We start from the raw sequence: 23,415 nt of genomic DNA on the forward strand, positions 1-23,415 counted from the left end.
ACCGGGAAGTGAGAGTTGCTTCAAGGACACAGGCCTCAGTCAGGTCACTGGGCAGCTGCGGGCGCCGCTGGGGGGGCGTTTATTACCGAGCACACTGGGGGAGGGGCTGGGTGTGGGCGGTCCCCGCAGCAGCAGGGAGCCCTTCCTGCGTCAGTGCCCGGCCCAGGGCCCCAGGAGAGTGGGGACAGGGAGGCACACGCCCCTGGGGTCCCGGCCGAGGCCTTCTTCCCGCGCAGCCGCTGCTTCTGGGTGGAGAGGAAGGAGCGAGGGGGCGGCGTGGCCGCCGCGCCCTACCAGTCCTGGTTGTCCCAGCCGTCGTCCACGGCGGCCGGCGACGCCTCCTTGACGGCCCTGGCCCTGGCCCCGCCCCCTGCCCCGCCCCCCCAGGCCCCACCACCACCAGCGTGGTCGCCATCCCCGTCGCCGGACGACGCGGGGCCCGAGCCCCACGCGTCCCAGCCGTCCGAGCCCCTCCTGTTGGCTGAGGGGTCCACGCACGTCCGGCTGTTGTCACTCGGGGACCTGTGGGCCCCGGCAGGGCCGGTGCTCCCGAAGGCCTCCCAGAAGTCCCGGTCGGGAGTGCTGTGGGGGCCGTCCCCGCCGCTGTGCCGACGACTCCGGCCCTCCGGGGCGCTGGGACAGAGAGCGGTCTCTGAGCGGCTCCCAGAACCAGCGGGTCCAGAAGGCCGCCGTCGTGGCCCTGAGCCGTCTGGCCTTCCCCAGGCTCCTCCCCAGAGAACGGGGGTCAAGGCCGAGTCCAAGCCCCAAGCCAGAGCCCCATCCCCAACCAGGGCGCTCAGCCGGTGCCACTCAGGGTCCCAGAGCCGCTGCTCTCTCTCTAGGGCAGAGGAAGCCCAGCCTCAGGGCGGCTCCGCCGTGGAGCTGAGGCCGTGGAACCTGCGGGAGGGACTCAGGCCTCCTGCCACCAGAGCCCACTCTCCACCAGTCCCACCCAAACGCAGGATGTTTTAAAGGAAAACGTAAAGCGCTGGTTTCCTGCAACGACTCAGGGGAAAAAAACCCCCGACCCTTCTCTGCACCGTGGAGTCCCTCACCCACACCACAGTCACTCCGCTGAGCACAGCGGACAGCACGCGGCGGGGGAAGCGCGGAGGCACCCCATCCGCAAGCACGGGACACACGCCCAGGCCTCGGGCACGCGGACAGCACGCGCCACGGCCGGAGTGGCCGCTACTCCGGGCCTGGCCCGAGACCACCCCCACACCAGATCGCCAGGGCCCCACCCGGGGTCAGAGAGGGAGAAAGCTGACCCGTCTGGGCAGCAGCGGAGAGGCCCAGGCGGGAGCCCCGAGTGCGCCGGAGTCCCGGGGGCGGGGTCAGAGCCCAGACACAGCCCCTCTCCCTCCCCAGCCCTGGACGGCAGCAGCTCCCACGAGGTCGAAGGCAGGGCTTCAGAGCAAGAGGTCAGGGGGCCAATGTGCCTCCCTGCACCCCCAGGGCTCCAGGAGTTTCTAAACTGTGACCCCTGAGCCCCTGGGGGAGACACACCTGCCTCCCAGAGACCCCAGGGGGAGAATGCCACAGAAGGGGGCCCACTTCGGGAAGGGGGGCCAGTATACCTGTCCAATGGGTCCTCCGTTCTCCCAGAAAAAAAGGTGGTGACGTCCCTCCATCCCCTGCTACCGACTCCCTGGACCTGGAAGGAGATGTAGGCGCTCAGCCTGGGCTCTGACGCCAAGTGCAGAGTTGAGAGACCTGGGTGAAGTTTAGGAACACCGCGACACCGAGGGGCTCGGGCGCTTTGCCCCGGGCAGGCTCTGCCGGGCACGGTGGGATGCCCGCTGTGTGGGCGCAGAGGCTGTGGCCCCAGGAGCTCAGCGGAGAAGCTCCCGGGTGGGAAGCAGGACAAACGCCCACCCGCCCCGCCCCCCGCGGCGCCAAGGCAGAGAAGGTGGCCGCCCCCAGCGACTCACCAGGGGAGGTCGGCAGCAGCAAGACAAGGGCAGAAAGAAAAGAAGCGACAGGTTAGTGGCTGTGACGGGTGCCCGTCAAGCTGTTTCCATATTCCTCGGGCTGTTGGCACCGGAGCGTCTACCTGACCCTCCTCACATCCTACAGGCCCCTCAGGCCTAGAAGCCACACGGGGCATGAAGCGCCCAGCCCTTCCTGCTCGCGGTTCCGGGCTCCTTGGAATATGGAGACGCTTCCAGCCGAGCCCACCTGTCAGGCGGGGCTTCCCTACCTTGGCTGCCAACTCAGAGAACCCACTGGACACATCATCAAAAATCTTTCCCTCCTTCACCTGGTGGATCGAAACAGCATCATCATAGCCGAGGCAGATGCCCCGCTGCCCATTACTGACAAAGGACAACACCCACCGACACCTGTCAGGGGAGCTGTCTCCGTGCTGCGTGGCTCCCGCCCCAGAAGTCGAGCCGACCACACTGCAGCCCGGCCAGGCTCGCTCAGACCCTCCCCCGGTGGTCTCCCGAGCACAGGCTGCCACTGGCCGCAAACCGCACGACCCCCCACCCCCGGGAGCTTCTCTCGCCACCTTGGCCTCCTCCGGGGTGAGGGGCCCGGCACACACACAGCCACGCGGGAGCAGAGTGCAAGGCCGGGTCTTGCTGGGCCGGGGGACGAGAGCCACAGGCACAGAGCACACGCAACGACACGGGGAGTGAGCACGGGAGTCTGAAGCCTGAACGGCGCCTCCCAGCGCCAACTGCCCCCTGAACGAGGCCCACGGGAGACGCACGCAGCCGAGTAACGGAGTCCCCGCGTTACCTTCTCTTGGGCAGGTTTGAGGACACTCTCATTCAGACTGTGGCCCAACTCTGATGCCTGTTGGAAGGAAAGACGCGATGAGAAAACACCGCATACACGGCAGCGCGTTCACCCCAGGACTGCGAGCTCTGCCCGCGGAGGGATGGCTGCCGACGGCGAGCAGTCCACCAGCACCCGGTGTTCCACGCTGTCGCAGAGGCTGCAGGTCGCTGCCCTGGCCCGTGCGCCCTGAAGGGGCTCGGGACAGCAGCAAGCTCTTGGAAGTCCACCCCATCCGGTGGCCACCATCAGGCTCTCCCCATCGGAGCCCACAGGATCCATCCCAGGAGGACAGCCCCTGGCATCCCCCTGACACAGACAGGTGGACCCCAAGCCCCACCTGCCCTCCAGGGGCCCTGTTGGAGTTCGGACAGAAGGGGATGGAGCTGGGGAGTGAGCCCAGGCCAGCAGCTCAGGTGGGGGGCAGGCAGGACAGAGGGGAAGCGACCACGGAGCAGGGCCCTCGCCACTGGCACAGGACTCCCCAGCACCCCCGCAGCAGCAGCCTCGGGCTCTGGACCCCGCACCTCCTGCCTGTGGTGTGGACGCCCGAGCCCCGTGGACAGGCCACGCGGGCACCCGCCGGCCGGGGGGCAGCTCCGAGAGCGAGGACAGGGAGCACTGACACGCGGGCCGCAGCGCGGCACCTCGGAGCAGGGCACGCGCCAGACACACGGGTGGGGGGAGGCATGCACGAGCACGGAGGCGGCCTTACCAGCTCTGGCTGCTGCTTGGAACCCCAGAACTTTACCCAGACAGCATGGGGAGACAGGGGTGGGGGCAGGAGAGAGAGCGAGGCGGTGGGGGCGGTGTTCGGCAGCAACCAGGACAGGGTGCTGTGCGCGCCGCACGCTCACCAGACCCGCCACCTCCCACCTGGGATCTTCCCAGCACGGCAGGAACAAGCTCAGAGATGTCAGCCCTCGGGGCGTGAGGGGGCCCGCGTGGCCCCAGAGGCTCTTTGCACGGCCTGGCACCACGCCAGGACCACTGGGGCTGCCAGCCAAGGTGGGAGAAAAAGACGAACAGCAGGGCCCGAGATGCCGCGCTGGGCCTCCCGTGTGTGGTTGCCCAGACATGGCACAGAGCCTCCTTCCCCGTGAGGCCAAGGGCACAGGGGCCTACGGCTGCCCGGCTACCAGGGACGGGCCAGGATCTAAGCCTCCTCCACCTGCTAACCCGCAGGCACCCAAAGTGACACATGGACACGTGAGCCTGGGAGGCAAATGCACGCGCGGGCCTGTCCGTGCCCGAGTTGCCCGCGGAAGCGCTCTTCCCCTGAGCGCGGAGCACGAAGCAGGTGACCAGCCTAGAAATCTTGAGGGCACAAATGCAGAGGCTTCCTTTGTTACCTTTTGACTTGCCTGGGATCCAAACTTTGTCGCCTGAAAGGAAACACAAAGAGGGGGCTTTCTGGTCAGCCACCTGACGCCGGCCACCAGGGCTACACGTCCTAGGGGCCCAGACGCCCGTGCTGGCCTCCTGACGGCCGCGGGGCGCTGGTGCTCACCCCGTAGCAGCTGCAAGGGGCCCCGCAAGGCTGCCCACCACACCCGCTGCCCCTGGAGGGAGGCCGGCAGGGGAGGGGCACCCAGGATGAGGGAGCAGGGCTGACACCGACCTCCCTGCTCTGGAATGCAGGGTGTACCGGCCGCCCGCGGGCCCACAGGGGGGGCAGGTCCCTCTCCAGTGAGCTCTCCCCCTCGCTGCCGAGCACAGTCTGGTCACACCTCTCACCTCTGCCCAGCACCCCGGCCGCTCTCATAGCAAGTAAAGAGGTAAAGGCCTGAATCCACCCCCCGCAGCCCCACAAAGCCCGGAGAGAATCAGCAGAGGCCACGCGGCAAAGCACCGGTGCCCCAACGGCAGGCTCCACCCCGGGCTCCGGCCCTCAGAAGCTCCTGGCCTGGCCTCTCTGGGGCCTGGGTGCTCGGGGCCAGCCTGCCAGGCAGCCTCCCGCCCCTGCTCTGGGCTTTCCTGTCACCACCACGGCACGGTGTCCTCGCCAGGCCCGTATCCTCGCACACACCTCTGGCTTGTCCCTTCCTGCCCGGCTCCCACCCGGTCACTGCCAGGAGCCGAGCACATGCCCACAATCCATCCGCCTGTCCTGACAAAACCTCCAGATCCTGCTTCGTCTCGAGCCCAGGAGCAGGCGAGGGCAAGAGGACACTCGGGCTGTCTATAGCCTGGAGACCCAGCAGCAGAAACTCGAGGCTTTGCTTGGGCCAGGGGGAGGGGGAAGCAGGGAAACCTGGGTCACCCTGACCCCCCGCCGGCACCCCCCTCCTGGAGCCAGCCCAGCCCCTGCAGGCAGCTCCGCTCTGCCCGGTACACCACCAGCTGTCACAGCAAAGAATGTCCGTGGGGCCTGGAGGATTCGCCAGGGCGAGAGGCCGCTCACCGAAACCCCCTCAGAGCAGATGGATGTGCGGCCCGAGCCCCGTCAGGACCCCCTGGTCTCCCAGAGCCACCTGGCCTGCGCGGCCGCATGACGGGACGGGCTACTTACACCCTCTTTAGCTGCTGAGGCAAACCTGCTTGCTCCTGTGGCGAAACTGCTCCAGCCCTGAAAGGAAGTGACACAGAAGCCACATGGGGGCTCCACACGTGGCCACCAAGGGGGGTGCTCCTCAGACACGCGCCAGCTGCCTCGCACCCACGTGCTGTGGGAAGGACGCAGCCAGGGCACCGGAAGCAGCTCCTGGCCCGACTCTCTGGACACACGCCTTGCCCCGAAGCGCCCCGCCGCCCCTCCAGACAGACCACGGGGCGCTGGGGGCGCTGAAAGCTGTCCTCCCTCCTCTAAGTCCAAGCTTGTTTCCCCTAAGCCTCCAAGATAGATGAAAGCAATTCGGAAATAGAAATTCTTCATTTAAACCCCAACTGGGCCTGTTCCACCTGAAGGAGACGCGGAGGGACCCTCGCGAGGAACTGGGAAGATAAGCGCACGCGGCCTCTTCCCCGTGGGGGGGCGGGGTGACACGGCGACACAAACACTACAGCCTGGGAGGCGCTTCTGGAGAAGAGGCTCCCGCACGGCGGGCCAGGCGGCAGCCCCTTTCCTCCCTGGGGCAGCCCTGGCCCAGAACCCACATGCTTGGGAGGCCCCGCCAGGAGCGGGCGGCCAGGCGGGCTCCGCTCAGAGGAAACGAGCCTTGCTAAATCTGAGGGACGTGTTTTGTAGGCAAAGTAAACAAACAACCAAACGCGCGTGGGATGAAACACGGTAAGCGGCGCTGTAAGGAGAGGATGTCAGTGAAGGGAAGGGAGGGGGCCTCTGTGAGACGGGCCAGCGCGCGGTCTCAGGACGGCCAGGCCCCGGGAGGCCCCTGGGGGGCGGGGGGCGGCCGGGACGGGCGTCCTCACCGAGTACAGGGACGACATGGCGCTGTTGAGGAAGTCGTCTTCCCTCTTCGGAGGCGGTACCGTGTTCCCAAACCCCACGTAGCGGTTCTCCTGGGCCCTGGCGGGGACACAAGCAACAGCCCTGCTGCTCCCGACAGCTGGGGGTGCGGAGGTGCCCAGACCTGGGATGGGCGCCCCGGAGGACGTGCGGCTCCCACACCCCAGTGTGGGGTCAGGCTCTCCTCTGTTCGTGGGACGAGGCCCTCCTGCTGCACCTGCCAGAGGACCTGGCGAGACCCAAAGCGACAGCCGGTCACTGCAGGGAGTGGGACAGGCTCGGCCACAGGTCAGGCAGGTTCCAGGAAGGAAACACGTCCTTTCTGCTCCCAAGCATTCTTAGTACTGGTTTTCTCTCCACTCGAGCCCCCCACCCGAACCTGGGCTGCCAGGCGGCACCCCAGGAGGCCTGCCGATTCTGCACCCCCTGCCCCTGCGGGCAGCAGCCTCCCCCAACCCTCGCAGGGGCCAAACCCCCGGGGGCCAGGTCTGCCTGGGCCTCCCCCAGCTTCCCCGAGCCCTCCGGAGGCCTTACCCTTGATAGGAGCCGAGGTCATCGTTCAGCCAGTCCTCGAAAGCCTTGTCTGTGGAGGTGGTGGAGTTCTGCAGCTGGCCAGAGGCTCTGCAATGGAGGGTCAGAGGTCAGAGAGGCCAACGGGGGTGGGCACACACCCACAGGACCACGGGGGTCTCTAGGAGGTGCCGTCACGCCCACCTGCTCACACCTGGCTCCTCCAAAGCTTGGAGCAGAGGGTGGCTCAGGCTTAGGCTCAGCGGCTAAAGCCGGCAAGAAGCGGGGGGAGGCGCTGCAGCCCTGGGTGTGTGTGGGGGGGCGGGGCACAGCCACCCCACACCTGCCCATGCCTGCAGGGAGGCCGCAGGGGTCGAGGCCAAAGCAAGCGCTCGGCAGGGGTCTGGAGCCCTTCCAACCGGAATCTCGCCACACAAGGGGGAGGAGGAGGAGAGGGCCGCTGGGCACCCTTGGTGTCAACAGGGAGCTCTGAGACCGGTCACCCCGGAACACCAGCCTCCAACCCACGAGAGGACACAGGATGCCCGCCAGGGGGATGGGTCGCCCTGGGGACGTGGGCAGCCCTCAGGCAGGACAGGAGATGTAAACAGCAGCCAGACTGGGTCCTACAGAGATGCCGGGTGCTGTGGGCACAGATCTGAGAAACGGGGAATGGGGCTTCTACTTCAGACGTAGCTTTACTGGTTAAATTTCTACTAAAAGTTTGAATTGTAACTTAAGCGGTTGTTTTTGCCACTGACTTTCAGAAACGGCTCACAACCGGAGCTGTTGCCACAACAGCACAGGGACCCTGAGCCACAGTTAAGGTCGGAGTCGGGCAAACCCGGCCCAGAGCCCGGCCCGCAGGCCCGACGAGTAGCTACCGGTGGGCAGAGGATGGCAGCGTCTTGGGCTGAGGTGGGGTCCAGTTCTGGGCGGGCGATGACTCCAGAGACCATTCTCTGCCTTCGGCCAGAGTGGCCACCTGCAGAGCGAGCCGGGGTGTCAGGCAGCGTGGGTGCCGCCCGCCCCGCCCACAGCCCCTCGCGCTCGGCTGCCACGGGCCGCGGCTCTGCGGGGGCCGACGCCGAGACCGGCTCTCACGAGGGGCAGGTGAGCAAGCTCTGGGCTGGTGTGGTGCCCGCGCCCCTCTGCAGCCCCCGAACGGATGCAGCGCCCCCCCAGAGGCTGCGAGGCGGGCCCATCCCCCTCAGCCCCCCAATCACAGGCCACCTGCTTCCCCTTGGGGGGGGGGCTGGGGCCACGCGTCCTGTCTGTGCGTGGACTGCACATGGCCTCCGCGTCACGTGAGAACCCACGGGAGACCTCAGCTCCTGGAACCACCACAGCAGCCTACGGACGGAGCAGCCTGCACCCGGCCGGCCGGGCTGCCCTCACCTTGTCCCTGAAGAGGGCGGCGGCCCTGCTGTTGTACTTCTCCTGCAGGGACCAGCCGGGGTCGTAGTCCTCTTGCCGCTCCAGGAACGCCCGGAACTCAGCGTTCCCGCCCGCCTTCACCTTCTCCAGCTCCGCGTCCTTCCACTTGTCCATGGTGACGGAGCGGACAAAGCTGCACACCAGAGGGCCGGCCTCGCCACCAGTGCCAGCGTCCGAGAGCCCACCCCAAACAGTCTGGAAGTAGACACGCGCGCCTCCCGTGCCAGAGCGCGGAGTGGGTAGGAGCTGGCCTGTGGGTGGCGCGCACCCTCCCGCCCCCCGCCAGGCGGCAGGCCAGGAGCGGAGAGCACTGACCTGAGGTGCACCCCGAGACCGCGGTGCTTCCCCGAGCACTCCAGGCAGATCCAGATGCCGTAGGTCACGCTCACCCACTGAGGGTTGAAGGCGCCGCACTCAAAACACACCTGCGAAGGGAGCCCAGGCACTCACCCGGGGTGGGGCGGGGCCCGGGGACCCCGAGGACCCTATGGGGGCCCCCAGAGGGGGCAGAGGGAGGCTGGCTGGGAGGCCAACGGTGACAGGGAGGGAGGACCCTGAGGCCGCGAGCAACTCTGAGAGGACCCAAACCTAAGCCAAGTGCCAAGGAGAAGCAGACACTTACATTGTTTTCATCTTGCGCCCGGACTTCCTTAAGAACTTTCCTGGTTCTCGGGCTGGCCATGACGCTGTGAAAGAGAAAAACACACTTTTCAACTTCTAAATAGGTCACTTCACAAGAAGATCCACCTTCGGTGCAAACACACTACAAAGTATGACTTCAAGAAATTCCGTGAAGCTGCTTGGAAGCTGCAGGGGAACAGGGCTACTTACTGCAGGAACCTGCCCTCCACGCGCTGAGAAAAGCCGAGATCAGTCTGGACGCTCCCAGGCCAACCACAGCGCGATTATTAGGGGCAATGCACAATTACTGGAGGCCACTTGTCACGCACCATCAAGACCACACCATTTATAAAAACATCGGTGTTCTGGTGAAGTTCACAGCAAGGCATGGTCTTCACAAAACGTGCGCAGACTGGCTGTTAAATCTCATTTCCCCTTTTCAGGGCGACACGCCAGACTTGGGCTGACAATATCCGAAGACAGGGAGCCCCACATTCTCGGCCCCCGCAGCCCCTCTACCTTCCTACCAGTGCAGGGAGGCTCCTGGCCTGGGGTGGAAGCGGTGGCCACGACTGACACGGGAAGAGGCTGGCCTCCCTGGGACCATCTGAAGGATGGAGATGACAGACAGCATGGCCATAGCAGGGCAAGGACAGGGGCCTATGGACCAGCAGACCTGCCACCGCGCCTCAGGGGGACACTGCCGGGGAACAGCAGCCACACAGCCTGAGCTGAAGAGAAAACCCACTAACTTCTTTATAAAAATCTCCTAGCTTCCGCAAAGTTCAAGTTCAACCGGTGGCCCGGTAAATTTCAGGCAGGGGATGGGGAGGGAGCCCAGCATGGTGTCAGGTAGTAAAAGTAACCCCATGGATGCCCAGCCTGAGTCTCAGGCTCGCCCTTCCCTCGTGACCAGGACCTGCAGGCTGTCCCTCCAGCTCCCCCGGCAGCATGCATCCTCTCAGGACACACAGGCCGCTTCAGGGACGGAACCACACACCTGGGCTGCTGGTGGTGTCTCCAGCCTCCGACCCTGCACCCCACTGTCTGTGAGGGACTGCTCCAACCAGCTTCCCTGCCAATGCTTTAGCGTGAAAACCCCAGGAGCAGCAGTCACCTTCGGTTACTCCCCAAGGGGACCTGCCTCTCTCCACACCCAGGCCTCCTGAATCCTGAGCCCCGGGATGCCTAACGCCCACTTCTGAGTCAGCTGAGCTTAGGAGACAAATGTCTGCTTTCTGTAACTGAGGGAAACAAAGCCAAGGGCTCGCCGGAGGCGACTTTCTGCTCTGTATTTCTCTGTGCTGTGCATGACGGTCTCGAAGGCAAACACCTGAACCCACAATCCTGCCCAGCACCCAGCACCCGGCCCGACCCATCCAGGTGGGACCCTGTCCTCACACTGAGCTCCAGTCACCCACAGAGTGAAGGCAGAAATGGGTGGCCCCTGGGAGCTCTTTCCAGAGAACCCTGCCTGCCCAGAGGCTCCCGTTCTGGCCAACAGGACCCAGGCAAACAAAAGTCAGAACTGGGGTGAGCCTGCCCTGAATTTCTAACTGCGTAAAAGAAGGCAGAGAGAGGGTCTGCAGAGCTACTGCAAGGAAAATACGTGAAAAGTAAATGATTTGGCTCGGATTTAAAAGGAACTTTTTTTGGACGTGAGAACCCTTTACTTCTGTGAAATGCTAACTTTAATACATAAAAAACCAAATACTTCCTAACTTCCAAAACTGTAGTTTGTCTTCAAAAATAATCCAAGAACTCCTGCATTAATGCTTGAAACCAAACACAGCTCTCTGCAAGTGAACGTGGCCTCAGTAAACGGTGAACCAAGTAACACTTCTCAGTTTACGGAAGAAGCCACTTGTCAGACCGCAGAACGCTGTTCCTTAAGTTGGGACTTCCTCAATGCCTGAGATGAAAAGGGATGACTTCGGGACACCGCTCGGGGCTGTTACACAGGCAACAGGCAGAAATCCTGCTCATCTTTCTCAGAAACCACCTGAGGCCCCCAAAGCACCCACACCGAACAACAACCGTTTCTCCCCTTAAAACACCATTACTTCTGAACTTCTGCAGGGTATGGTCCCAGGAAGGGAGGCCAAAGCCAACTTAAACGCTAATTATCCCCTGGGCCGTTATCACAGCCCCACCTGCCACAGAAAGAGAGGATGGCGGAACCCTTAGGCCTGCACTAAATGACACAATTAACTCTCACATGGGTGGTCAGCGATGAAGCTGTTTAACAGGGCAGACGAGAAGCACAGTTCTTCTACCTAAACGCACGGACGCTGACAGAGAATTCCAAAGTCCCTTCTTGATTTCCTCTCCCTCCCCCAAGACGATCACCCACAGCCACCAAGGGTGAGGCTGCCATTCCGACTAGACCGGCCTCTCCAACACCGAGGGGGACGACCCTTCCCTCTTAGGGGTGGAAGCCCCCTTCAGAACTCAGATCCGGCCTGACGGGACCCTGTGTTCAAACCAGCTCCTGGTTCCGAAGGAAGGGACGGGGCAGGGCCGGCTCGCCCCACGGAGGGGGTGTTGGTGGGCAGCGGCCCGTGACAGCCTCAGAGGAAAGAAGGCTGGGGGCCGGGGGCGAGCTACGGGGGGGTGTGGGTCCAGGCGGGGGCGGCCAGAGGAGTGGGGACGGCCGGGGACCCGTGGACTAGCCCCGGGGTGGCCGGGGGAGGGCGGGGTGGGCGCTTCCATGTCCTGCGGACAGCGGCCTCGGGGCGGGTGGGGGTCTGGGCGGAGGCGGCCGCCGGGAGGGGCCGTGAACCAGCCCGAGGGGAGCCGGGGCTTCGGGGCCTCGGCCGCGCGCTTACCGGGCAGAGGGCTCGATCCTCCGCGCCGGGTCGGGCCGGGTCGGGCCGGGGTCAGGGCCGGGGTCCGGGCCGGGGTCCTGCCTGGGGTCGGCCGCGCCGCGAACCGCACCGAGGACGAGCGCCGGCCACCCACCCCACCGCCACCCGCTTCCGGCTACGTCGCGCCTCGCAAGGCCTCACGGGAAGCCGGGGACAGGTCGGCGGGGGCGGGCCTTCCTCCCCGCCTGCTTGGCCGGAAGCGCTGCCTCACCCCGTAGCTATGGGGACGCGTCTTCCTCCCGGCTGCCGTGTCAGTTGCTAGTCCAGCGGGGACCGCGGCGGCCTGGGGCCCGACAGCCGTGCTCACCAGCGGTGCGCCGTCAGGATCAGATGGGAAACTGATGGCCTGCTCAAATTACAACGATTCATGGGCGTTTACTCACAAGGCGTCTGGTTAGGAGGGTATGCGCGCGTTTAGGGCACCGCAGGAATTCTGCGAGAACCCAGGGCTGGAGCAACAGAGCTGTGACGTCAGCAGACTCCAAGGAAAAGGGGGAAGGAGGGGTTCCCGGACTCGGGAAGGTTAGTGTCCTCAGGGCCGCTGCCCAAGAGGAGCTGTCATCTTTTGTTGAGGGCATGGCCAGCCCAAGGTGACCTAGTAGAAGAAGAAGCCACAGGAATAAATACCGGCCTCTCTGGCCTCTCACCCTCTGGTCTCCTGATTTTGCCTCCCACTGGCCGGGCCCACCGGTGCAGTCTGAGGTGGAGAAGGGTAGGGGGTGGGCATGGAGGATAGCTGGAGACGTTGCAAGCAGGCTGCAAAGCAGTGTGAATAGTAGAATCCCAAATATGGGAGTATAACTGCAAGTGATTTTTGGTTTTGTTTTTACTCTGTGCTCTTATGTGTATTCCACATATTCTTCATTGATCGATGTAACTTTTGGAGTGATCAAGTGTGAACATTTTTACTGAGGTATAATTTACATTCAGTAATTTACATTCAGTGAGGGTTTTTTGTTTGTTTGTTTGTTTGTTGCTGTACGCGGGCCTCTCACTGTTGTGGCCTCTCCCGTTGCGGAGCACAGGCTCCGGACGCGCAGGCTCAGCGGCCACGGCTCACGGGCCCAGCCGCTCCGCGGCATGTGGGATCCTCCCGGACCGGGGCACGAACCCGTGTCCCCTGCATCGTCAGGCGGACTCTCAACCACCGCGCCACCAGGGAAGCCCTCAATGAGTTTTGAGAAATGCAGACTCCAATGTAACCTCCACCATGATCAATTGTAGAACATTTCCATCACAGGCAACCACTGTTCTTACTTTTATCCCCATTTCTTAGTTTACCTGCTCTAGAACTTCATATAAATAGAATCATGCAATAAGTACTCTTTTGAATGGCTTCTTTCACTTAGCATAATGTTTTCAAGGTTCATCCATGTTGTAGCATGTCAGCACTTCATTCCTTTTTATTGCTGAATACTATTCCGTTAAATGAATATAACTCTTTGTTTATCCATTCACATACTGGACAGTGGAGTCATTTCTGAGTCTTGGGTATTGTGACTAAAACTGCCCTGAAATTCACATGGGTATATTTTAACATTTCCTTTGCATGATTACCTAGAAGTTAAGTTGCTGGGTGATTGGGGAGGTGTATGTTGAACTGCATAAGAAATTGTGAAGCAGTCTTCCAAGATGACTGTACCATCTCACACCCCACCAGCAGTGTGAGAGCTCCAGTGTCTGGTGGGTACACTGGGTTATCTCATTTGCATTTCCCTCCTTTGCTGGTTGAAAGCTGCCCTGGAGGATTATCTTAGCTTCCTGGCCCTTCCAGCCCACCCTGTGCCCAGCTTAGCATGAGCACCTCGTGCAGCCAGGGGAAGCCCTCAGAAAGGAGCCAGCAGGGCTTGCAGTGAGAAGCCACTAGCATCACAGAAACAAGAGGACTGAGGTGATGTGCAAGGGGCACCCATAGGGTCTACACAAGGACAATGTGAGACACTGCAGATTTCGGCACGAGACCCTGGGACTGGGACTGTGTGGGTTCCACAAGTTCAGAGAGCAAGAGCCACGTGCTGGATTCCTTACGTGGACTCCCTGGAGGAAACAGGCTATGAAGGATGTTGAAAGGGAGGAGAGGAAAAGGGAAGGCGGTCCCTGAAAGGGCACAGCGGAAGCCAACATTTGGCGCTGGCTAGTGCAAACAACGAGCAGAGGCTGAACTTTCAGTTTTCTGATCATAAAGCTAGAAGGTCAACCCCTACTCCACCCCGGCTCTGGAAGCCTGGGGCTATGCTCATCCCCAGAGCCACGAGCAGGGAGGCGGCCATTGCAAGGACAGGGCAAGCCTGCCTCCTCACAGCATCCGTGGTGCCCCTGCCTCTCTCTGCCATCTCAAGGCTGGCTCAGTGACCAAGTGACAGAGGATCAAGCTGGGCCTTGAAGTGGCAGCAGCCCACAGGCTGCTCAGACCCCAGAGGCACCCCAGCAGCGTTCGTCCGGAGCTCCTGTGCACGGGCGACAACGAAGGCGGGGCTGTGTCTGCCTCACCCCCAGCAGCACTGCTCCGCCCCGCACCCCAGGCACGGCCCACAAGTCTGTGTTCCTGAAACCAGTGTGGGCTGAGGAGGGGCCCCGTGGGGCCCCGTGAGGACAAGGCTCCTTCCCTGCCTGGGAGGGTGGCTCTCAGGAAGTCTCGCTGCCTATATTTAAAGATCAGCCATTCTGTGGGCCTCCAGGAGCCTGGGGCATGGCAGGACCTTGGGGGCATCTTGAAATGCCTGTCTAATCCCATCGACTGGCCAGCGCTCCAGGGCCGCCTGGAGAGGTGATCGCTGGCCATGGATGTCGCCAGAGCCCTCGGTCTCCCTCTGGACTCTTAACTCCTCTTGAAATCTCTCCCATATTGGGCTCAGCTCGGGGGCAGGGGTGTTTCTCCCAGTGTTTAAGGGGATATGCCTATGCCACCCAGCCCCCACTGGGCTCCAGGGAGCAGTTAGACCCACCTTGAGGCCGACAGGGCCTCAGGTACATGGAAACAGCCCCAGTTTCCCAGCGGGAGGGCTCGAGGTCAGGATCATTCGCTCTGTTCCAGCGATGGGGATGGAGCCGACTGTTTGCTGGGTGCTGCCGGGAAGAGGACCAGACGGACCCAGGTGGCACTGGAGCATCTGTGATGAAGGGAAGGGCTGACCTTCTGAGGGGAGCAGTGCTGCAGGGCCCAGCGTGGGCTCGGGTGCCGCTGAGGTGGACTTTTGAGCCAGATCCGAGGGAGGAATTGAGTCCCTCCTGGGTGCCAGCCCTTACGACGGGCCCTCGGAAGCCCACGGAAATAAAGGGACACGAAATCCTTAGCTCCTATCACTGACCTCCTGTTTTTCATACCCCAGTAGCGTGTGCCTTTCCTGATGCAGGAAATCTAAGAGATGGAGGGGGCCCTGCCGGTCAGCGTTGGTCCCGATGCCCGGCTCTGGCGTGCAGAGGGTGCCGCGATGCTCCCCGGGTCCCCTCCCACAAGGTGCACCCCCCTCAGGTGTGGGCCTATAGGATGCACTCAGAAATGCTCACATGGTGTAGACTCTCAAAGTGGACGTGCTGGGTAAGCTCTGGTGGATTCGACCAGATCGTTCCCAGAGACTTTGTACCAAATGCCCTGATGCGAGTGTGCCCGTTTCTTACGACCCTTCGCGGCTGAGTGTTACTGGCAGCTCGTCTTTGCCACGCCATGAACACACGTGTTTTCACTGCTGCCATGGTCTTCATCGCCTTAACGGTGGTGGAGCTGAGCGCACGCACGTTGGCCGGTGGACATCCCCCCGTGTCTGTGCCCTGCCTGTTTCTGTCCTCCGGTGATCACCTTCCGTGACCAGGGCCTCCCTGAAGCGGCTCCGTCCTGCGGCTGATAGAAGGGCGTGGGGCCGGCTCAGGCTGAGGCGGTCACGCTCCTGGCCTCTGGCTTGCCGGGTGAGGGGACTCGGCCCCACACCGAGAAAGGCCTGCTCAGCCTCAGCCCCATCTGAGCCCCGTTGCTGCCTCTAAGTGATGCACAGGAAGAACTGGGCCCCAGGATGAAGGAAATGGAAGGAGTGTCAGAATGTAGTCCTGCTAATTCACGAGGCCGTGCATCACTATGGAGCACAACTGCTCCTGAACCAGAGCTGTCGTTCCTCCTAAAACACCCAGGGACTTGCAGCTGTGCCAAATGACACCTGGTCACACAGGCTAACAAGTCACGGCCAGGAATGTATTGAGATGGGGCCAGCTTCTCAGACTGCAGGCCTGAGGGCTCAGATCCTGGGGCTATGACAGGAAGACCCCCACACCCCCTGCCTTAGCCCCCCCCCATGCCTATCCAGATTCTAGTTGTTAGAGACAGAAAACCCAACCCCACATGGCTTAAACAACAAAGGGATGTTATTGGCTCATGTGGTGAAAAGTCCAGTGGTAAGTTGGCTTTCAGGTGAGGCTTGATCCAGCAGCTCAACAATATCACTGAGAACCAGGTTTCTCTCTGTATCTTTGCTCTGCTGTTCCATTTTCATCCAAAGGTCCCAAAATGCAGTTCCTAAGGCTGTAAGCTCCCTGTTCACATCCCAGCTAAAAGCCCAAGATTCACTAGCTTGGGTCATGTGTCCACTTCTAAACCAATAACAGGCCAAGGGGATGGAATGTGCTGATCTGTGGCATCTAAGCCCCGAGCTCCAGCCCTGGAGCCCCAGAGGGGAGGCAGGTTCCCAGGACTGCAAGGACCCCAAACAGAAGTCTGAAGGTCAGGTGAGCTCTCCTTGTGGCCGAGGTTGAGGTGGGCATTTTGCGGCTCCCCTCTGTTTCCCCGGGGCCCAGCATGAGCCCAGCCAGCATGGTATGAACACTGGGGTTGCCTGGGTGGGGCTCTGCCTGTCTCCTCTTCTCTTCGGGGGGAGCTGCTGCTAGAAGGAGGGAGGGAATGGGTGTAGGTGGACAGGTGTATCGTCTCTCTGGAGAGGCAGGAACTCGGCCTGGAGGCAGGAGGGAAGAGGGGTTTCGGGTGGACACAGGACCTGGTGCCACGGGGAGGCTGAGAAGGGCCGGCCAGGGGGTGGGCGGCAACGGGGAACAGCCACTGACACACTGACCCCAGGGCCAACACGACGGGGAGGGGGGATGAGGGGGGCCGGGCAGTTGGAAATGAGGCCTTGAAGGACCACAAATGCAGCCAGTCACGTTTTGGGCTGAGAGCGCTCCTGGTCGGTCAGCCAGGAGGCCTGAGAGCCTATGGCCCCGGGAGCCCACAGCATCCCTCATCCTGCGTTCTTGCCTCCCAGGCACCCGCCAGCTGCGCAATCACAGGGCGGGGGCCATCTCTGGGGTGGGTTTGGGGGGCTCTGCCCTTGCTTGTCATTGGTTTGTGTGGTGGCGTGGGCCACGGGCACCTCTGGGCCAGGACACCAAGCTCGGGAAGTGTGCTCCGTGCTGGCTCCCTCCAGCCCGCTGTTCCCCATCTCCTACGTGTTCCCCGGCCCAATATCGAGTAGAGTTCCCTGTGCTATACAGTAGGTCTTCAGAGAGATGCCGGCTTCTAGATACCAGTCACCTCTGCTGATTGCTTTTGAGGGTCCAGGAGCAGCAGACCCTTGGCTGCACAGTCGGCTGGTGCTGGGGGGTGGGGCGGGCAGGTCTGAGAGCCTCACGGAGGAGCTGGGCTGGATCCCAAGGGGCCATGGGAGGGGCGGTGGGTGGGCAGAGGTGTGGCAGGTGGGGCGGCCTCCCCCAGCGCCCCGCCCAGCGAGGAGGAGCAGGGCTGTGGAGGAGTTTTCAGCACCTCTCTGGGGGGGGCGTTGGGAGGCGCCTCAGGTTTGCCTTTCAATGGCAAAGAGACAGGCACAGAGGAGGCCCCTGACCTGCCGCCTGGAAGGACGGGCTTCTGAGCCCTTCCAGCTCCATCTCCTCCTTCAAGGCATATGGGGCGTCCAGGGAGGCTGTTGGGCTTGTTCTTTGGTGAAAGTAACCGCCCTGAGGTCTTGCCACTGCTGATGGGAGGCCGGTCTCTCCTTCCCGTGGCCCTTTGCCCCTGAAGCTGCACTGCTGGCTGGCTTCCTGTGCCCTGCCCCCCGCCCCGGCTGCGGTCGCCCCACAGACAGACCCCACCACCCTCTCTCCGAAGACCTGCTGCAGCTCCTCCATGGCAGGTACCCCGCATGAAACATCTTTTCTGCTTATCCCCCAGATCAGTCAGGGTCCCAGCGAGACAGTGATGAGGCACTCGGCTTAGGTTAATTCCCGGGGGCAGGTGAAGGGGCTGTTCTAAGCGTAGGTGCCATGTCGGGGGCCCCACGGGATATCCCCCTCCCCTGGGGCTCATGGCTGAGCTGTTGCCACCCCAGCCTGAAGGGAGGTGGGGAGGAGCTGTGCTGGCAGAGAAGGGGCTGGGGGATACGAGCCCTTCTTCTCCCCCTCCCCCCTCCCTCCAGTCTCCTGCTGGACTCCCTGTGGGCCAACCCGGGCTGGAGGACGCTGGTGGACACCGGCCACACCGTGCAGGTAGGGAATGTGGAGGGAGCGCCCGCAGGGGCAGGTGGGGCCCCTCTGACCCACCACTACTGGAACCTCACTCTGTGCTACGTCCTCGGGGTCGAGACCACCGCTTGCTACGGGGATGAGCAAAGACAATAGGTGATGCCCCAGAGGATGCAGGGCTGACCTACAGGGCAGAGAGAGGCCAGAGGGCATGACCTCGCAGTCCTGGGCCACCTCTCAGGTTTCCAGCTTCTGTGGAAGAGGCTCCTCTCCCGGATGAGCTGTGGCGGGGCTGCCCCTCCAGGGGTCCTGCAAGCACACAGGGCTGTGGGCCTTCCACGAGACCCTGTGGCTCGAAGGTACGTTTTGCTGCCCACTCCGGGCCATCCTGTGCATTGTCTGTCAGCCCCAGCAGAGGGTCAGGGCTGGGCCCCTCGTGCTCATCAAAGTGGATGCAGTAAACACCCTGCATGGAGTAACTCCCCCCTCCCCCGTGCTCACCATCCCCCGGGCTGTGGGCAGTGCGGCCTTGCCCCGTCTCAGCTGGAGCCCTTTCTGCTGCAGTGGTCCTGGCGCCCGGGCGTCTGTGGGGGTTTAATGCAGGCCTGCCCTCTTTTCCCTGAAGTCCGAGCATCCTCCTCTGAGGAGCCTGGCTAATGAACGTGTGCCAGACCAAGCCCTCAACCCCAGCCGTCCCCGTCCACTCTGCCCAGAATTGCCCGCTGCACCACATCCTCGGTCTGTCTCCCCCGCACTGCCGTGCAAACCATGAGCTTGGCTGGCTCGAAGCTCCTCTACCATGGCTTCCCAAGGAGGAGAAGCCTGGCAGTTGTCTGCTTACGGCGAGAGGTGCTGGGGAGGATGGCTTGGCTGTGACAGGGTGTCAGCCTGTGGGGCACGGTCAGCCTCGGGGACCTTCAGGCTGCAGCCATGTGTCTCCCAGGGCTTCTCTCTGCATCTCATTCCCCCGTTCAAGCAAGGGCTTGGTCAGCCCCACTGGGGAGCGGACGCCACCTGGAACTCCAGAGCTAAGGAGGCTGGCAGATCACTCCCCTCGATCAGTGTTACAGACAAGGACACCGAGGCCAGGAGGGGCAGTGGCTGCGTGGTTAGGACGCGCTGGGGCCCACGTCCCACGATAATGCTTCTGTGGCTCCCGGGGCCTCTCCCTGAGTGACCGCTCCATGTCTTTCAGCTTGTGGGCTTCGTCTGTGCCTGCCATGTGGTCCGTGTTGTCACCGAGGGGGACAGCTGTAAGTGTGCGACCACCAGCCTCCTGCAGAATGCTGTCAGTGACCTGCTGGCCCCATCAGGCAGTGGGGGAGGGGAAGAGAAACTGAGGGCTGGCCACAGAGGCCTGAGACCTGGCCTCTTAAATGGGTCCCCGTGCCACGGAGGTCCTGGCCTGAGCAGAGACAGGGGAGGCCCTGGGCTGTGGGCACCAGGAGTCCGTGCACCCCCAGCTCCTCCAGTCTGAGGGCTCCTGTGCTGAGGGGCTGCTCCCACGAGCCCCACAGATGTCACAGGCGGAAGGCTGAGCTCTGACCTACAGAGGAAGGTCCCCCCGCCCCGTGCCCCCTTGCAGCTGGGGACCGGCCCACCTTCGGGCCCAGTGCTAGCGGAGACACATCTGAGGGGAGTTCACACATCCCCCTCCCGTGAGCCCTCTTGACTTTTCCTCTGATATGCAGCATCGACACTCGGGTGCCCTCGCCAGCCCTGACCACCCCAGGCTCTGACGGGGTCTAGCCGGGGCGAGCCGGGGCTGGGCGCACCCAGGGGGCCCACGGCTCCTGTGGGCAGAACCTTCCCTGGAATCTGAATCAGAATTCAGAGCCTCTGTTCCCAGAGGTCAGGTGGCCGTGTGGTAGGCAGTCCACATGTCCTTCAGAGACCAGACTCAGTCCTGGACCAGCCCCCAGCTACCCTCGGTCCTGGTGCTGGGTGACCCCAAACCATTGCTCAGCCCACAGCCGGCTGGGAGGAAACAGAAGGGGCTTCCTGTATTGGTTACATTAAAACATTTTAGGACAGGAGCCAGCGCTGGGGTTCAGAAACGTGTTAGCTTTGCCCAGCAAGCCCCGGCCGCCCACGTGCTGTGCAGACACAGCTTCGAGGCGCTGTGATTGGGACACCCGGCAGGGCACGGGGCAGCCCCCCGATGAGAGCGCCAGCATCCTTTGAAGCTTTGCACCCAGCGGGAGTTCACCCTCTGTTCTCCAGTCTGGGCAGCCCGCGGCCCCTCCCACCAATGCGTCACCTCCCGAGTGTTTGCACTTGGGAGCATTCTCCACTTTGCCATCCTGTCCATTGTTTGGGTTTGTTTTATTTGGGTCTTGGTTTCTTTCAGTTGATTTCATTGGTGGATTTGACCCATTTCCCCTCTGCCATGTCACAGAAAAGCCTTCCAGCCTCTTGTCTGAGCACGCATGCCTGTAAGCACGGCCGCAGAGCCTGCCCCGCTGGCCTGGCCAATCCAGGTCGCATAGCTGCCAGGCTCCTCTCCTTGGGGAAACCTCACCAGGCGTCTGTCTGCCTGTCCATCCATCCATCATCCATCTGTCTGTCCATCCCCCACTTTCCCACTTGCTCCCTGCCGGCTCTGGGCCGGGTATGGGGTGCAGAGGCTCTGGGGCTCGGCCTCCGTGCCCAGCGGAGTCTGTGGGAGTCGGGGCTGAGGGGACGATGAGAGGCCACCACCCAGGAGAGCGACAGAGCGATTTTCCTGGGTCTCATGGTGGCAGGAAATTTGAGGAGTTGGTTTCCTTCCTTTGGAGGATCAGACTTCTTCCCTCTTGAAAAGCAGTGTCCATGGCCCTGACCATCCCAGGCCTCAGTGGGGGTGCCTGGGCCACTGGCCCCCCTCCTCCGAAGCGGCCTTTGCCACGGGCCCTGGCGTACACGGAGTCCTGAAAGTCGGGGGCAGCAGAGGTGGCTGTGGTCCTTCTCCTGGTACAGCTGTGCTTCCTCCGTCTCACCCAGGCCCTCAGAGTCAAGGCTGCCCTTCAGGGCCACACCTGTGGCCATCCCTGGGCACCCTGGCCCTCTTGGTAGCCCCCCAGCCCTTCTACCCTATAAGTGAGGCCCCTCATCAGCTAAGGGCCATCAGAGGTAGCAGGCGTCCAGCTCCCGTGATGGGGGAGAGGCCTGGCTCAGACCCCAGAGCCAGGGCAGGGTATATGGGAGTTGATGACCCGGGCACACAGGCTGGGAGAACTGGCCAGGCTGGACACGCCTCTGGGCTTTCCCCCTGGCCGTGGAGCTGGGCGGCCAGAAGGACCTAGGGTGAGCCCGTCACTCCGCTCCCAGCCCCGTGGCTCAAACCCCAGCGAGATGTCTGCGGCCAGAGTCAGCTCTGCAGGGACAAGGCCCCCAGCTGCCTGCGTGGGGAGCCCCGGTCCTGGCCGGGCCTCACAGAAGCCCAGCCCCTCCCCGCACCCTTTTCCAAAGGCCAGGAAGCCCTCCCCTTCTTGGATTTTGTCCCATTTGCTCTCAAGGGACGAGGGCACAGCAGTCCCGCCCGCCGCTGACTGTGCCTTCCTTCCGGCGTCTCTGCACCTGCTCACCCCCCACCTTGCCCCGCAGGCCGGCCGGCGGCGTAGGTGAAGAGCACCCCCCCTGCCCCCCGCAACCTCCAGCTTCGGTGACCCACGCGAACGGTGAGGAGCCTCCAGGCAGCAGACCTTCCTGCCCCCGTGGCCCTGCAGGCGGCCCCAGGGTCTGGTGACTGGACGTGAGCCAGGGCGGCAGGGCCAGCGCCAGGCCGGGACGGCTGCAACTTCTAAAGAGTTTGTTGTTTCCTTTAACTAAAAAAACAAAAGACACGAGAAAAAACCTCATCCCTGGCCTCCGGTAGCACTGGGACTGCACTCCATCTACAGCAGGCCTGCGGCTGCTGGCCAAGGAGCCCCGTCCCTCAGATGCCCTCTCCAGGGCAGCCTGACCCCCAGGGGCTGCACACACCCATGCTGGGGCGGTGGTGGTGGGGGGTGCTGGCCAAGGGGCCTGCAAGACGGGGAAAGAGTGACCCCCCCCCCCGAGGGTCCATGTGAGCCCATGGCGACCTCCACCTGAGCGCGGTGGGAGTTAGGGTTAGAGCCCCAGGTGCTGCGGCCGGTGGGACCCCCGGGGTGAGGGCTGGGCTTGCCCAGGAGCCCACGGGGCAAAGGCTTCCTGGTGACAAGCGGAGAGCCTGTCCGAGCCCCCGGGATGCAATAGTACTAGTGCGCATATCCCAGGGTGCCCACAGTAGAGGATAGAAAGGCACCTGGCCTCCAGACCGCCTTCCCTACCATGCAGGACCTTGGTGGACAATTACAAGTTCAGTTTCAGAAGCAACCCAAGGCTAGTCCATTCTAAAAGTCTTTAAAATGCTGAAAAGATAAGAACAAGGGAAAGGGGAAAGGGGAAGGGGTGGTGGGGATGGCCTGCAATGGGCCTGGCCGGCCGGCTGTGCTGCCCTACTGGTGAGGCGAGGCAGGGAGGGGGTGGGACAGACGCTGGGGCGAGGTGGTGGAGAGGGGCTGGTGGTTCTGGAACAGAGGCTGCTGCGCACCATCCAGGGAAAACCCACACTTTATTTTGACTCTTCCAAAGCACCCCCACACAGGGAAAAAGGCTCCCACCCCGCACGCCAAGCTGCCTGCAGCTCCATCTTCCACGCTGGACTGGTCAGTGCTGGACGTGAGCTCAGCCGTGCTCAGCAAGCCGCCGAGTGGGTGCCCACGTGGGGCCGGTGCTCACAGCTCCTGGTGGGGAGGAGGGCCGAAGCGGCAGCTCCAGTTGGCTTCTCCCCGCTGCTGGGGACCCTCAGCCCCCAGGGAGTTCCCTTCCCTGCCACTTCTCCCCCCGGAGGATTCTTGGAGGGACCTTGGGGCTCAGAGCCTTTGGGAACCCCGAGAAGGCCACGGCTCCTGCCCCCACACGAGCATTGGAGCGTCATGCACCCCTCCCCCACCCACCACGCATTTCCATCAGGCCTCAGATCCCAGGCTGAGGTCCCCATCAGGGTCTTATGCGCAGACCCCCGCGCTTTCTCCTAACAAGGGCATCGCGCATTTCTTCACACGCCTCCAAAGGCGGCCTCCCCTTGGCCTGGCCGCTGCCATGTATGCCCAGCTGGACAGGAGGAATTATCCCCCTTGACCACTAGGAAAACTAAGGCAGAGATGCGCTTAAGCAGAGTGGTGGTGGCCCCCCAGGGTGCTGTGCTGAGGAGGATTCAGAGCAAATATCTGAGCATCGAGGGGAGGTATGGGGTTGATTAGCAATGTCTGTCCGGATCGGCCCTGCAACAGGATCGCAGGAGCCGCTGTGCTTCTGGTCACCGTCCAGGCCAAATGCTCACCTGGC

General features: G+C 62.8%; 1 protein-coding gene across 5 annotated transcripts; it reads right to left on the reverse strand.

Annotated features, from left to right (window-relative positions):
* Positions 1–44: 44 nt before the first annotated feature.
* On the reverse strand, positions 45–11,752 carry ARFGAP1 (ADP ribosylation factor GTPase activating protein 1). Of its 5 annotated transcripts, none has more exons than XM_059036562.2 (14): positions 11,590–11,752; positions 8,763–8,826; positions 8,456–8,565; positions 8,102–8,273; positions 7,588–7,688; positions 6,728–6,814; positions 6,157–6,253; positions 5,300–5,356; positions 4,140–4,172; positions 3,503–3,532; positions 2,749–2,805; positions 2,204–2,263; positions 1,581–1,657; positions 45–633 (listed from the first exon to the last, which is right to left on the reverse strand). In XM_059036562.2, exons 2-14 carry the CDS (start codon positions 8,820–8,822, stop codon positions 291–293), a joined length of 1,284 nt encoding a protein of 427 aa, XP_058892545.1. In that variant the 5' UTR covers positions 8,823–8,826; positions 11,590–11,752; the 3' UTR covers positions 45–290. The 5 variants fall into 5 exon arrangements, with proteins under 5 accessions (XP_058892545.1, XP_058892541.1, XP_066869748.1 ...); XM_067013647.1 differs by having other exon boundaries at positions 196–633; positions 1,581–1,651; XM_059036558.2 differs by lacking the exon at positions 3,503–3,532 and having other exon boundaries at positions 11,590–11,751.
* Positions 11,753–23,415: the final 11,663 nt, after the last annotated feature.

This window comes from Kogia breviceps, chromosome 14, assembly GCF_026419965.1.
Source record: "Kogia breviceps isolate mKogBre1 chromosome 14, mKogBre1 haplotype 1, whole genome shotgun sequence".
NCBI lineage: Eukaryota > Metazoa > Chordata > Mammalia > Artiodactyla > Physeteridae > Kogia > Kogia breviceps.